Source organism: Hemitrygon akajei, chromosome 21 (assembly GCF_048418815.1).
Source record: "Hemitrygon akajei chromosome 21, sHemAka1.3, whole genome shotgun sequence".
Lineage (NCBI taxonomy): Eukaryota > Metazoa > Chordata > Chondrichthyes > Myliobatiformes > Dasyatidae > Hemitrygon > Hemitrygon akajei.
This window is the reverse complement of record NC_133144.1, coordinates 25,023,005-25,036,906: the sequence shown is the minus strand read 5'-3', so window position 1 is coordinate 25,036,906 and position 13,902 is coordinate 25,023,005. Positions and strand designations below refer to the sequence as shown.

At 43.1% G+C, this 13,902-nt stretch overlaps 1 protein-coding gene across 3 annotated transcripts in view; it reads right to left on the bottom strand.

The window, feature by feature from the left end:
• Positions 1-297: 297 nt before the first annotated feature.
• cd276 (CD276 molecule) overlaps positions 298-13,902 on the bottom strand; it is a 455,194-nt gene continuing 441,589 nt past the window's right edge. For 2 of the 3 annotated variants that reach the window (XM_073025041.1, XM_073025038.1), the window contains one exon: positions 298-5,798. In XM_073025041.1, coding sequence (XP_072881142.1) covers positions 5,776-5,798 — 23 coding nt within the window. In that variant the 3' untranslated portion in view covers positions 298-5,775. The remainder of the gene's footprint in view (positions 5,799-13,902) is intronic. The other variant, XM_073025039.1, reaches the window with a different exon arrangement.

Below are 13,902 nucleotides of genomic sequence, written 5' to 3'. Positions count from 1 at the left end.
TAGTATCTACAAAACAAACATTCGGACGGTTTCTTCATAATTCTTATACAATCTGGATTGCTTTTATCTTTATTTTGTGCTTTTTATTGTGTTCTTTGTACTTATTGTGATTTTTAGATGCTTTATCTGACCCAGAGTAACAATCTTTTTGTCCTCCTTTCACTTGTATACTGAAGAATGACAATAAACAATCTTGAATCTTGATTAAGAGTTCTGAGAATTGTTTGTAGCCCAAAGTTTTGCTAATTCTAAGATACTGTTAGATAACAAAAGTTGCACACAGATAGGTAAATTAGCTAGATTAGTACAAAGCTTATTTAATTTTAAATATCAGTTAGAATTCGTTAATTAGTACAGATCTGAACATAGAACATAGAACAGACAGCACAGGAACATGCCCTTTGGCTCAAGATGTTGTAAAAAATGAATTGCACTAGGAATTATAAGACTAGCTAAAATAATCTCTTCTGCTTACACTATGTCCATATCCTTCCCCCCCTTCCCCAACAAGATCTTAAATGTCCCTATCATATTTGCCTCCACTCACACCCCTGGAAGCGCATGCCTGATGACCACCATTCAACTGTAAAAAACTTTTACCATACATCTCCGCTGAACTTACCCCCCTCACCTTAAATGTATGCCCTCTAGTAAGAAACATTTTGACTCTGGGCAGAAAGATAGCAGCTATCTACTCTATCTATGTACCTCATAATCTTATAATCTTCCATAAAGGCTCCCCTCAGATTCCGCCACTTAGAAAAAGCCCTAGAGACCTGACACTACCCCTTTCATTTTCTCCAAAATTCCCCAGCATATTAGCATGCTCCATACTGACTTCACTATCCTTGGTAAAAACTGATGAAAAGGACCACACCCACACCTTCTGCCTCCAAGCACATGTTCCCTCCTTTAGTTTTGAGTGGTCCTACTATCTCCCTAGTTATCCTTTTGCTGTTTTTGTATGTGTAGAATGCTCTGGGATTTTCTTTAATCCAACATGCCACAGACATTTCATAGCCCCTCCTGGCAGATCATCTCCTTAGCAGTCGACATGCATCAAGAAAAACAAATCGAAGGAAACTCATCTTTGGAGCCTGGATAGCGACAAAGTGGCAAGGCCTGAAAGACAAACAGCACTCACAGCAGCTGAACTTCACCGTTATAGCATTGACATTGCTGCACTCAGTGAGACCAGACTTGCAGACGAGGGTTCATTACAGGAAGCAGTGAGTGGATATACGTCCTTTTGGAAAGGGAAACCACAGACTGACGACAGGATCCACAGGGTAGATTTTGCAATCAAAACTGCTCTGCTGAAGAACATCCCTACTCTACCCACTGGAATAAATAAACGTATCATGAAGTTCCGCTTTCCTCTCAGCAAGTCCCGGTACATCACCGTTGTCAGTGTCTATGTACCAACTCTCGTGAGTCCAGACGAAGACAAGGAAAGTTTCTATGAGGACCTGGACCAGACTATTCGGACAACCCCTGCCAGTGACAAACTCGTCATCTTGGGCAACTTCAATGCTAGGGTGGGGACAGACAGTGACAACTGGGATGGAGTCCTTGGGAGACATGGGGTGGGAAAACGAAACAGTAGCAGCCTGCTGCTTCTGAGCAAGTGTGCCGAGCACAACCTGTGCATCACTAACACGATGTTCAGACTTGCAAACAAGTACAAAACAACCTGGATGCATCACAGGTCCAAACACTGGCACCTACTCGACTATGTCATAGACGCCAGCGCGACCTTCAAGACGTCACCATCACCCGGGCCATGCGAGGTGCTGAGTGTTGGACAGATCACAGGCTGGTTCGGTCAGTCCTCAACCTGCACATAGCCCCTTTGCATTGTAATCAACCAAAGACTGTCCGAGTGTCATTCAACATCAGCAGACTGCAAGACCCAGGTCAAGTCCAACGTTTTCAAGATGTACTTAATGAAAAACTCTCCGGCAATTCACCGCTTCTGGGAACCTGTTCTGAAAAGTGGACACAGCTCAAAGATGTCATCACGCAGACTACATCAACTGTACTCGGCCTGAAAACCCGAGTGCATCAAGACTGGTTTGATGAAAACCATGAGACCATTTCAGCAGCCCTTCAGGCCAGGAACAAGGCCTATGCAGACTGGCAGAATGACCCGTCATCTGTCTCAAAGAAAGACAAGTTTAAACACCTGTAGTCCAAAGTACAGGCGGAACTGCGAGAAAAGCAGGACGAGTGGTGGCAGAGAAAGGCTGAGCAGGTGGAACGCTATGCAGACATACATGCCACCAGAAAGTTCTTCAGCACCATAAAATCAATTTATGGTCCTTCTAAATCAGGATGCTCCCCCTTGCTGTCTGTCATCTGATGTGTTGAGCCTGATCAAAGACCATGAAGGACTGAAAAGCCGCTGGGCTGAACACTTTTCCAACCTACTCAATAGGCCGTCCACAGTTGATCCTGATGTCTAACAGCAGATCCTCAGCAGCTAGTCCTGGATGGCCTAGACCTGCCCTCCTCTACTGATGAGATCAAGAAAGCGATCTTGCAGATGAACTCAAGTAAAGCAACAGGGCAGGATGGCATTCCTGCCAAGATCTACAAAGCATTAGGCCTAAATGCCTTACAGGCATACCAAGACATCCTGGAAGACATCTGGATCACAGAGGAGGTACCTGATGACTTCCGCAATGCCCTCATCGTGGCTGTCTACGAGAACAAGGGAAGCAAATCAGACTGCGGAACTACAGAGGTATCTTACTGCTGTCCATCGCAGGCAAGAGTTTTTGCCCGCATTCTTCTGAACAGACTTGTCACTGTCTTGGAAAGGAACCTCCCAGAAGCGCAGTGTGGCTTTCGGCCAGAACGGAGTACAGTAGACATGATATCTGCCATGTGGCAAGTCCAGGAGAAGTACATCGAACAGAACAAGCCTCTTTACTCTGTCTTCATTGACCTGACAAGTCATTTTACACTGTAAACAGGGAGGCTCTCTGGATCATCCTGAGACGTTATGGATGCCCAAGGAAATTCATAAAGATGATTCAGCTGCTCCTCAATGGAATGATAGGACAGGTCCTTTGCCGTGGTGATACGTCAGCTGCATTTGCCATGTCCAATGGGGTGAAGCAGGGCTGTGTACTAGCCCCAGTCCTGTTCAATCTGTTCTTCACTTGCACGTTGTCACGTGCTGTCCAAGGTCTGAAGGAGCGAGTGTACATCAGGTACCAATTGGATGGCTCTCTCTTTGACCTTCGCCGCTTGAACGTACGGACCAAGTGCCTCCATACAGTCCTTCAAGAAACCCTCTTTGCTGATGACTGTGCGCTCCTGGCACACAAAGACAGTATCTACAGTTGATGCTGAACAAATTCTCAGACGCTGCTACGCCCTCTGGCCTGACTATCAGCCTGAACAAGACTGAAGTACTTCACCAGCCTGTGCCAAACACTGACCCCATAGAACCAAAATTCACTGTTGATGACACCCAGCTGGCAAATGTAAACAGCTTCAAATACTTGGGAAGCATCATCTCGAGTGATGGGTCTTTGGACAAAGAAATTGACTCCAGGATCAGCAAGGCCAGCCAGGCTCTGGGGAGGTGGCGTACCAGAGTGTTCAATCAACACAACGTCTGCATCTCCACAAAGCCGAAAGTCTACAGAGCTGTGGTCATCCCTTCTCTCCTATATGGATGTGAGACCTGGACTCTGTACCGACGACACATCAAACAACTGGAGAAATTTCTGCTCCATCCTTGGCATTTGTTGGCAAGACCGTGTCTCCAACCTGTAGGTCTTGGATCGCGCGGAGTCCACCAGCATTGAGTCCCTGATCATCAGAGCCCAGATGCAGTGCCTCTCCAGCTGCTCTATGGTGAACTGGAAAGAGACCTCAAGGTCGTCTATACAAGCGCTACAAAGATGCTGTGAAGGAAACCCTACACTACTGTGACATCCAGCCAAGGGAACTAGAAGCTGTGGCTGCTGACAGAACCCGCTGGTGAGCCCTGTGCTATGATGCCTACACCAGTTTTGAAGACAGGTGCTGCCAAAAACTGATGGAAAACCGTGAGTGGTGTCACAGAACAGCAGCCACAATTATTACAACAATGGACTTCCTGTGCCCCCATGTGCTAGACTCTGCGCTTCCAGACTGGGACTGCAGAGCTACCTCCGTGATCACAGATGAGCTGCACAACAGCGTGTCTTCTTTGAATCTGAAGGACTACCACTAGTCAGGGTGTCAGAGATCACAGGGAGGAGGCATAAGAATGGTTTTGAGAGGCATAAAAAGTGGAGCAGACAATGGGTCGAATGTCCCAATTCTGCTCATATCTTGTGGTTTTATCTTATGAATTTCTAGTCATTTCTTGGGAGGTAAGGTCCCTAGCCACAAATGTTAAGTCAAAAATTCTTCCAGTTTGTAAAACAGTTCCGACACAGGAGAAAGCATTAACCTGTGCATGTAAATCACAAGATTTGAATATGATTTAGTTTCACTGCACTACGGAGCAAATACATACCGATTTTTTGAAATAAAAGTAATCCTGCTGCAACTGGACACGATGTGGGTGAGACAATGCCTGGTGTACTACCAAAAAATTTGGTCTTCTTGTTTGGGGAAACAAAAGCCTGCTCAGAGAAAGTTCACAAGGTTAATTCCTAGGATGAAAAAATGAGAGCAGTTTGGATCTATGAATTACAGAGAAAAAGAACAAGAGACGATTTAATTGAAAAGGTTTTACCAAAAGATGCTGAAAGGCTGTTTCACCTGGTGCGGTATTTAGAACCAAAGGGAATACTTTCAGAGAGTCATGAACTTTTAAATGGCAGAGTGGTCTCATAAGACTGGGCAGCCTACTCCAGCTAAAGGTGCTGATGTCTTGTAGTGCAGTCTATTTGAAGACTAAATAGCGAGGGCTATTCATGTGGTACTATCAGTGAAATCCAGACCTTGTAAGAAACACGAGCTAGGAAACTGGAGACAGCAGCTTTAGATTTTCCATCCAGATAAATTAACAGATGGAAAATTAATAGGAATAATTTAATATGCTAAATGTGACTCTATTCCTTTGTCAAGTAGCCAATCAGAGATCTTCCTCTTCCCTGAAAACATACTATTATCACATGGCATTTTGTAACTGGTCTAGTAAGCCGTTAATGAGCATTACTATGAAAAAAAATTCTTGCAAAGTAGAGATTAAAACAATGTAAAGGTTTTCTAACAACCTAGCAGCAAACAAAGCCACTGCTTAACAACTGGAATGACTAATTATGATTGCAAGGGGTATCAGATGTTTTATAGGTAGCCAACAGCTGGCTGGGTATACATCACACTGTTGAACAGATATTAAATCAAAACATAACCCTGGGAAAAAAGTCAGTTCAATTCTACACACACAAATTTCATTCAGCTTCACACTGTTCAGCATTCTTAACGGTGATCTTTGTTCTTCAGGAATTAAGCCGGACAAGATGTCAAGGATTTGGCTAAATCCATAAAGAAGTGTAATTATCCACACTCTTAATGCCATACAGCATGTTGGCTGTTAAACAGTGGCACCTGCAGCAAATCTCAGGATAATGGAATAAACAGTTTGGCTAAACAAGCAAAACATCAAGAATTCAGCTCAAAACATTTGCGTCTGGCCGTTCAGTCAATCTCAGCCTTGGGTCCTGTCAGCTAAGATGTTTTCAATGGTCACAACCATGAGTAAGGCAGCTAAACGGTGAAAACTCTTGTGGTGTGGCTCTTGCTTGGTTCAGGTTTTCGTTGGTATTATTCAAGTACCTCCTCTTCTGCTGCAAATAAAAAGAAGGACCTGGTTAGGATGCACATGAGAAAGCAGATTTCATAGGATTAATTGCGAATATTAGAGCAAATTTAATTCAATAAAAATAGAAAGTACTGTAAGCACTTAGCAGGTGAAGCAGCAACTGTGGAAAGAGAAACAGGGCTAATGTTTCAGGTCTGGGACCCATTGAGTTTTTGTTCCTGAAATTCTGACTCTTTCTTTCTCCCAAATGCTGTCTGACCTGTTGAGTGTTACCAGTGTTTTCTGATTTTATTTTGGATTTTCAGCATCTGCAGTTCTTTTATTAACAAGATGATTTCACTTGCTACTTATCCAGGAAGGCTGTCTCAGTGGGGTTGTCAAGTCAAATCGCTTTTCATTGTCATTTCGACCATAAACTGCTGGTACAGGACACAGTAAAAACGAAACAACGTTCCTCCAGGACCCTGGTGCTATATGAAACAACACAAAACTTCACTAGACTATGTGGGACAACTCAAGGCTACTCTAGACTATGTAAAAACAACACAAAAACTACACTAGACTATAGACCTACACAGGACTAAATAAAGAGCACAAAACAGTGCAGGGCAGTACAATAATTAATAAATAAATAAATAATAAACAAGACAATAGGCACAGTAGAGGACATATTTCAATATAATAATAAATGATGTAGATGTCAGTCTAGACTCTGGGTATTGAGGAGTCTGATGGCTCATGGCTTGGGATCTTGCTGGGTGTGGTCAGTTACTCCAAATTTCCCCTGATATGCTGTCAAATTAAGAAGTTCAGACAAATTGTCATTTATCCAACCATGTACAGGTGGTTCCACTTAGAATTACTGTATTAGCAAGCAAGATCCAGTGGGCTGAATCTGTTACTAGGGTTGCCAGTGTTCCACTGGGTAAATTGCCCCTCCGATCCCATTACAAATTAGACCTGGCATAGGATGTGATATCCTAATGATTTTGCTGACAATTATAAGGTTATCACAGGTAGATGGCATCACAGGTAAATAGGGTCAGAAAGAGGGCTTTTAGCACATTGTCCTTCATAAATCAGGGCACATGAGATGGGCTGTTGGTGAGGCCGAATTTGACGTTGGTGAGTCCGAATTTGGGGTATCGTTTGCAGTTCTCACTATCTTCCTTCAGGAAAAATATCAATAAGTTTGAAAGAAAAATTACAAAGGTGTTGCCAAGACTTGAGTTATGGGGAAAACTTGAATAGGTTAGGAATTTATCCCTGAAGCACAGAAAGAGGGGAGATCATATCATGGCATACAAAATTATGAGGAGCATCGAGGGGTGAATGGTTGCGGGCTGGGTGAGACTACAGAAGTTATAAGTCTAGGGAGAAAGATGAAATAATTCAGGGAAAACTGAGGGAGAACGTTTTCATTCAGAGAGTTGTGTAAGTGTAGATCGAGCTGCCAGTGGAAGTGATAAATGAGAGTTCCATTGTAACATTTAAGAGAAGTTTGGATAGTGTTATGATACCAGCCCCCTCCTTCCTGAGAATCGCAAGATCGCTATTAATTCGGGTCTTGGACCCAGGAAAAGAGAGAGAGACAACGCAACGGATTTGACCATTCTTTCTTGGAGACACCTTTGTGGATTGCGATTCTATGCTACGTGCCAGCTATCATGGCTACATGGACACCCTTGGGCAATGTGGGGTGGGGATTGTATCATCCCACCTTGATTGACATCTACAACTCTGCAAGTCAAGATAAAAAGGGAGCTGCAAGAGGCAGTACCTTAGCGACGCACCAGAAGGAGACACCATCGCTCATCGCTCCCGTGATGACGGGAAGCTATTCGGAAGCCACATGTGGTTCGTTTCCCCTAGCCTGGGGAGCGAGTGGCTGATAACACCGAAAAGGACTTCGAACTGACAACGGGGAACCCACGTTCCTGATTCAACGATTTGAGTCCAAAAGGCTGGCAAGTTTATTTTCTCACCAAAAATTCTCTCTCTCTCCAACACGTGAAACCCAGCGGTCCCCAAAAGGCTAAAAGCCTGCATGAACTCCAGAGACTTTGATATTTCCATCGGACAATATTTTTACCCCTAGACGATAGAGCTACTTCTTATTGTTGATTATTACTATACCCGCACTTTAGATTGAGTATTGATGACGTATATTATCTGAATGTTTGTATTAACCTTACTTTTGTGCTCCTTTATAAATAAAAACATTTAAAAATGGTACCATTAGACTTCAGCGGACCTCTCTATCTTTGCTGGTATGTGACCCAGTTATGGGGTTCATAACAATAGGTACATGGATGAGACAGGTATGGAGGGCTACAGTCCAGGTGCAGGTAGATGGGACTCGGAAGAATACCAGGCCAGCATGAACTAGATGGACTGAAAGGCCTGCTTCTGTGCTGTAGTGCTCTAGCATTCAGGAAGCAAAACAGAAGTTACATTATTATTTTCAAATTAGTTTGCTTAGATTTATGTGTCTTACCTTTTAATTATTTTAGTAGTCTTTGGAGGAAAGCTCAGTACTGGGAAGGTTTAAATTAGAGTGGCAGCAGGGTGAGAGTCAGGGCAGTAGGTGGAAGGGTTGAAGGGAAGATAGATGTTATAGCCAGTAAGTCTGAAAGGAAGTACACACAGGGCTAGATTAATGAACACGATGGGCTGAATTTTGTTTATTTAAATGAATGGAGCGGTATGAATAAGGTGGATGAATTTAGAGCCTGAAATAAAGATTTTTTTATGCACCATTACCGCAACTGGATAGTTTATAAATGTCTATGAAAGGCAGGTAGTGCAGTATCTATGGACTGAGGAAGACAGTTAATGGTTTGGGCTGGTGAATATTAAGCAGAACCTTGATCAGATAAATCTATTCCACTGCCATGAAACCTCCCACTTATTCAACATCCGATGGCTTTTACAGGGAGAAACCTTAGATTTGCTCCATCTACTATATAGAAATGGAATTTGTAATTCTTTTTCTCTAAATGGATCCATTCTATTTTTCCAGTCATCTCAATTAGTAAATTGGATTATCATTGTCACACGTACTGAGGTAGAATCTAATACTTTGTTTTGCATGCCATCCATACAGGTCATTTCATCACATTAGTACACCAAGGTCATACAATGGAAAACACAACAACAGAATACAGAATAAAATAATACATTTACAGAGAAAGTGCATTTCAGGCAGAAAATAAGGTGTAATGTCATAATGAGCTAGATTGTGTCCATCTTATCATACTAGGCGGCTGTTCAATAGTTTTATAACAACAGGACAGAATTAGAATCAGGTTTATTATCACGGATATATGTTGTAAAATGTGTTTGTGGTATCAGTACAGTTGCAATTGATGGGAAGGTGGGAGAATAAAATGGGAATAATGAGCTCAGTGGACCAAAGGACATATTTTTGTTTTGTGTGACTCTATGAGATTGCAAATGATTTCAGAGATACAAGGCCAACAAATGAGCTGAATCATATTCTGATGGATCTCACCTCCTCTACTGGTGTCCACCCCCAGAAAAAAAACTTCCCCGTTTGTACACTGCATTGGTGAAACAAGCATGTCTAAGATATTTCCCAGCAACAGTTTTGAAGGATCTCTGTCAAAAGGTGGGACAAAGAGGTAGATTTTGAGCATCTCAAAAGAGTTAATTCATTCGTTATGTGCCGCGTCTTCTGACACGGGCGATCATGGTCTTTCCATGACCATGATCGTCCTTGGCAAATTTTTCTACAGAAGTGGTTTGCCATTGCTTTCTTCTGGGCAGCGTCTTTACAAGACGAGTGGCCCCAGCCATTATCAATACTCTTTACAGATGGTCTGCCTGGCGACAGTGGTTGCATAACCAGGAATGTGACATGTACCAGCTGCTCATATGACCATCCACCACCTGCTCCCATGGCTACACATCATCCTGATGAGGAGGGCTAAGCAGGGGCTATACCTTGCCCAAGAGTGATCTGTAGGCTAGTGGAGGGAAGGACTGCCTTATGTCTCCTTTGGTGGAGACATATCTCCACTCCACCACCCAACTCAAAAGAATACAATGGTGGAGTTGGTTCTGGTGGTAATTCCAGTACCTTGGTAGTGAAGGCATGGACACTCAGCTTCTTAGTGTGAATATCATCAACAGTTTGTCATGGTCCAGCTACATGGATGCTGCAGCAAAGAAAGCACACCAGTACCTGGACTTAGTCAGAAGGCTGAGAAAATTTGGTATATACCCAACCCCTCACCAATTTCTATAGCTATACCATCGGAAGCATCTTATTCAGATGCATCAGACCTTAGTATAGAATCTGCTCTGCCTATGGATGCAAGAAATTCCAAAGCGTTGTGAACTCAGTGCAGGCCATCACACAAACAAGTCTTCTCTCTCTTAACTCTGTCTACACCACGCTGCCTCGGGAAAATAAGTCAACATAAGCAAGGATCCCCACCCTGGCTTTTTTCTCGTTTCCCATCTTCCACCAGTTTCAGAATATGAACCATCAAGTTCAAGGACAGCTTCTATCCTGCTATTTTCAGACTCCTGAATGGACCCCTCATAGGCTAAAAGGTGAACTCTTCATCTCCCAGTCCACCTCACCTTTGTCCTTGCACTTTATTTATTTATGGGAACTGCAATTTCTCAGTAGGTGTAACACAGTATTCTGCATTTAGTTTTCCTTTTACTACCCTTGTATACTTATGTATGGACTACTCCATCTGGATGGCACCAACACAGTTTTAGGCTGCATATCCATACATGTGACAATAATAATGCAATTAAGTGCAGAGAGACATCATCGTAGGAGGTTGAGAGGTCTGGGGGAGGCTGCAGAGATGTGAAGAGGTGAGATGATGGAGGGACTGGGAAACAAGGATAAGAATGACATGTTGCGTTTATGTTGCAGAATGCTGTCATAAACTAGTCTTAGTTTTTCAATTCATGAAAAATCGTAATGATTCATGAATCATAAGATTTCACCAATTCATTCAAATATTTTCCAAGTGAGGTCTTGGGCCAAAACTGAAACCTCAGTCTCCATTGTTTAACAGTTAACCTCTGCAAAATACATACTTACTGCTTAGATAAGGTATTTCTTCTGAATTAAGTTGCCAATTAATGTTCTGGGGAAGATACAGTTCCAATAGTCAATTGTACATGTTAAACATAGCCATACCAACTTCAGTAATGAAATCGATTGTGTCAGGGTGAAACTGGTAGAGCTGCTGCTGCACAGCTCCAGCGACCAGGTTTAATCCTGATCTTTGGTGCTGTCTGTGTGGAGTTGGAACATTCTCCCTGTGACCACATGAGTTTTCCCTGAATGCTTTGTTTTCTTCCCCTCACTCCAGAGGCATGCAGATTGGTAGATTAATTGGCTGCTCTAAATTGCTCCTTATGCATAGGTGAGTGGTAGAATCTGTGCAGAGCTGTTGGGAGTGTGGGGAGAATGGCAGTAATGTACAACAGGTGGCTGGTGGTCAGATGGACCTGGTGAGCTGGAGTGTCTAATTTCATTGACGTATGACTCTATAATTCTTTGAGTCATTCAGCCAATCAGCAGGAGACTAGCTCTGTCAAAGATGCTGTCTTTCCACTGTGCCCGAATACATTCTAGAGTGGACAAACCTTGAATTGAATTGAATTGACTTTATCTGTTACATCCTTCACGTACATGAGGAGTAAACATTTTTACGTTATGTCTCTGTCTGAATGTGCAATGTGATATTTACAGTAATTTGTAATAAATAGTATGTACATTAAAATATACATCAGAACAGTCAATATAGCTTAGAAATGCAATTGTGCCAACGTGAATTAATCAGTCTGATGGCTGGTGGAAGAAGCTGTCCTGGAACCTCTTGGTCCTGGCTTTAATGCTACGGGACTATTTCCTGGATAGTAGCAGTTGGAACAGTTTGTGGTTGGAGTGACTCGAGTCGCCAATGATCCTTCGGGCCCTTTTTATGCACCTGTCACTGTAACTGTCCTGAGCTGTGCGAAGTTCACATCCACGAATGTGCTGGGCTGTCTGCACCACTCTCTGCAGAGTCCTGCGATTAAGGGAAGTACAGTTCCCATACCAGGCTGTGATGCAGCTAGTCAGTTTGCTCACAATTGTGCCCCTGTAAAAAGTCCTTTGGATTTACGGACTCATGCCCAACTTCTTCAATCATCTGAGGTGAAAGAAGCGCTGTTGTGGTGTTTTTCGCAACACAGCCAATATGTACAGACTACGTGAGATCCTGGGTGATGTGTATACCGTGGAACTTAAAGCTGTTCAACCTTTCAACCCCAGATCCATTGATGTCAATAGGGGTGAACCTGACTCCATTCCTCCTGTAGTCCACAACCAGCTCCTTTGATTTTGTGACATTGAGGGAGAGGCTGTTTTCTTGACACCACTGTGTCAGGGTGATGACTTCTTCTCTGTAGGCTGCCTAGTTATTATTTGAGATAAGACCATAAGACATAGGAGCAGATTTAGGCCACCTGGCCCATCGAGTCTGCTCCGCCATTCAATGACGGCTGATTATTTTTTCTATCTTCTCCTCAACCCCAGTTCCTAGCCTTTTCCCCATAACCTTTGATGCCATGTCCAATCAAGAACCTATCAATCTCTGCCTTAAATACACCCAATGACCTGGCCTCCACAGCTGCATGTGGCAACAAATTCCACAAATTCACCACCCTTTGCCAAAAGAAATTTCTCCGCATCTCTGTTTTGAAAGGGTGCTATTCTGTCCTGAGGCTGTGCCCTCTTGTCCTATACTCCACCATGGGAAACATCCTTTCCACATCTACTCTGTCTAGGCCTTTCAACATTCGAAAGGTTTCAATGAGATCCCACCTCATCTTTCTGAATACCAGCAAGTACAGACCCAGAGCCATCAAACGTTCCTCGTATGATAACCCTTTCATTCCCGGAATCATTCTTGTGAACCTCCTCTGGACCCTCTCCAATGCTTGCACATCTTTTCTAAGATGAGGGGCCCAAAACTGTTCACAATACTCAAGGTGAGGCTTCACCGGTGCCGTATAAAACATCAGCATCACATCTTTGCTCTTGTATTCCAGATCTCTTGAAATGAATTATAACATGACATTTGCCTTCCTCACCACCGACTCAACCTGCAAGTTAACCTTCAGGGCGTTTTGCACAAGGACTTCCAAGTCCCTCTGCATCTCAGATTCTTGGATTTTGTCCCCGTTAAGAAAATAGTCTGCACAAAGTACTACCAAAGTGCATGACCATGCATTTTACAACATTGTATTTCATTTGCCACTTTTTTGCGCATTTGCCTAATTTGTCCTTCTGCATCCTACCAGTTTCCTCAACACTACCTGCCCCTCTACCAATCTTTGTATTGTCAGAAAACTTGCCAACAAAGCCATCTATTCCATCATCTAAATCATTTATATACAGTATAAAATGAAGTGGACCCAGCACTAACCACTGTGGAACACCACTAGTCAATGGCAGCCAACCAGAAAAGTATCCTTTTATTCCCACTGGCTGCCTCCTACCAATCAGCCAATGCTCTAACCATGTTAGTAACTTAACTTGGTAAGCAGCCTCGTGTGTGGCACCTTGTCAAAGGCCTTCTGAAGGTCCAAATATACAACATCCACTGCATCCCCTTTATTTATCCTCCTCAAAGAATTCCAACAGGTTTGTCAGGCAGGAATTTCCCTGAAGGAAACCATGCTGACTTTGTACTATCTTGTCCTGTGTCACCACAGGTGACACAGGACAAGATAGATGTTAGAATCCTTAACAATTGATTCTAACATCTTCCCAACCACTGAGGTCAGGTTAACTGGTCTATAATTTCCTTTCTGCTGCCTTCCTCCTTTCTTAAAGAGTGGAGTAACATTTGCAATTTTACATTCCTCTGGCACCATGTCAGAGGCCAATGACTTTTGCAAGATCATTTCTAATGCCACCACAATCTCTCACACTACCTCTTTTAGAACCCTAGGGTGCAGTTCCTCTGGTCTGGGTGACTTAGGTACCTTTATGTCTTTCAGCTTTTGGAGCACCTTCTCTCTTGTAATAGTAACTACACCCACTTCTCTTCCTTCACACACTACATCAGCCATACTGCTAGTGTCCT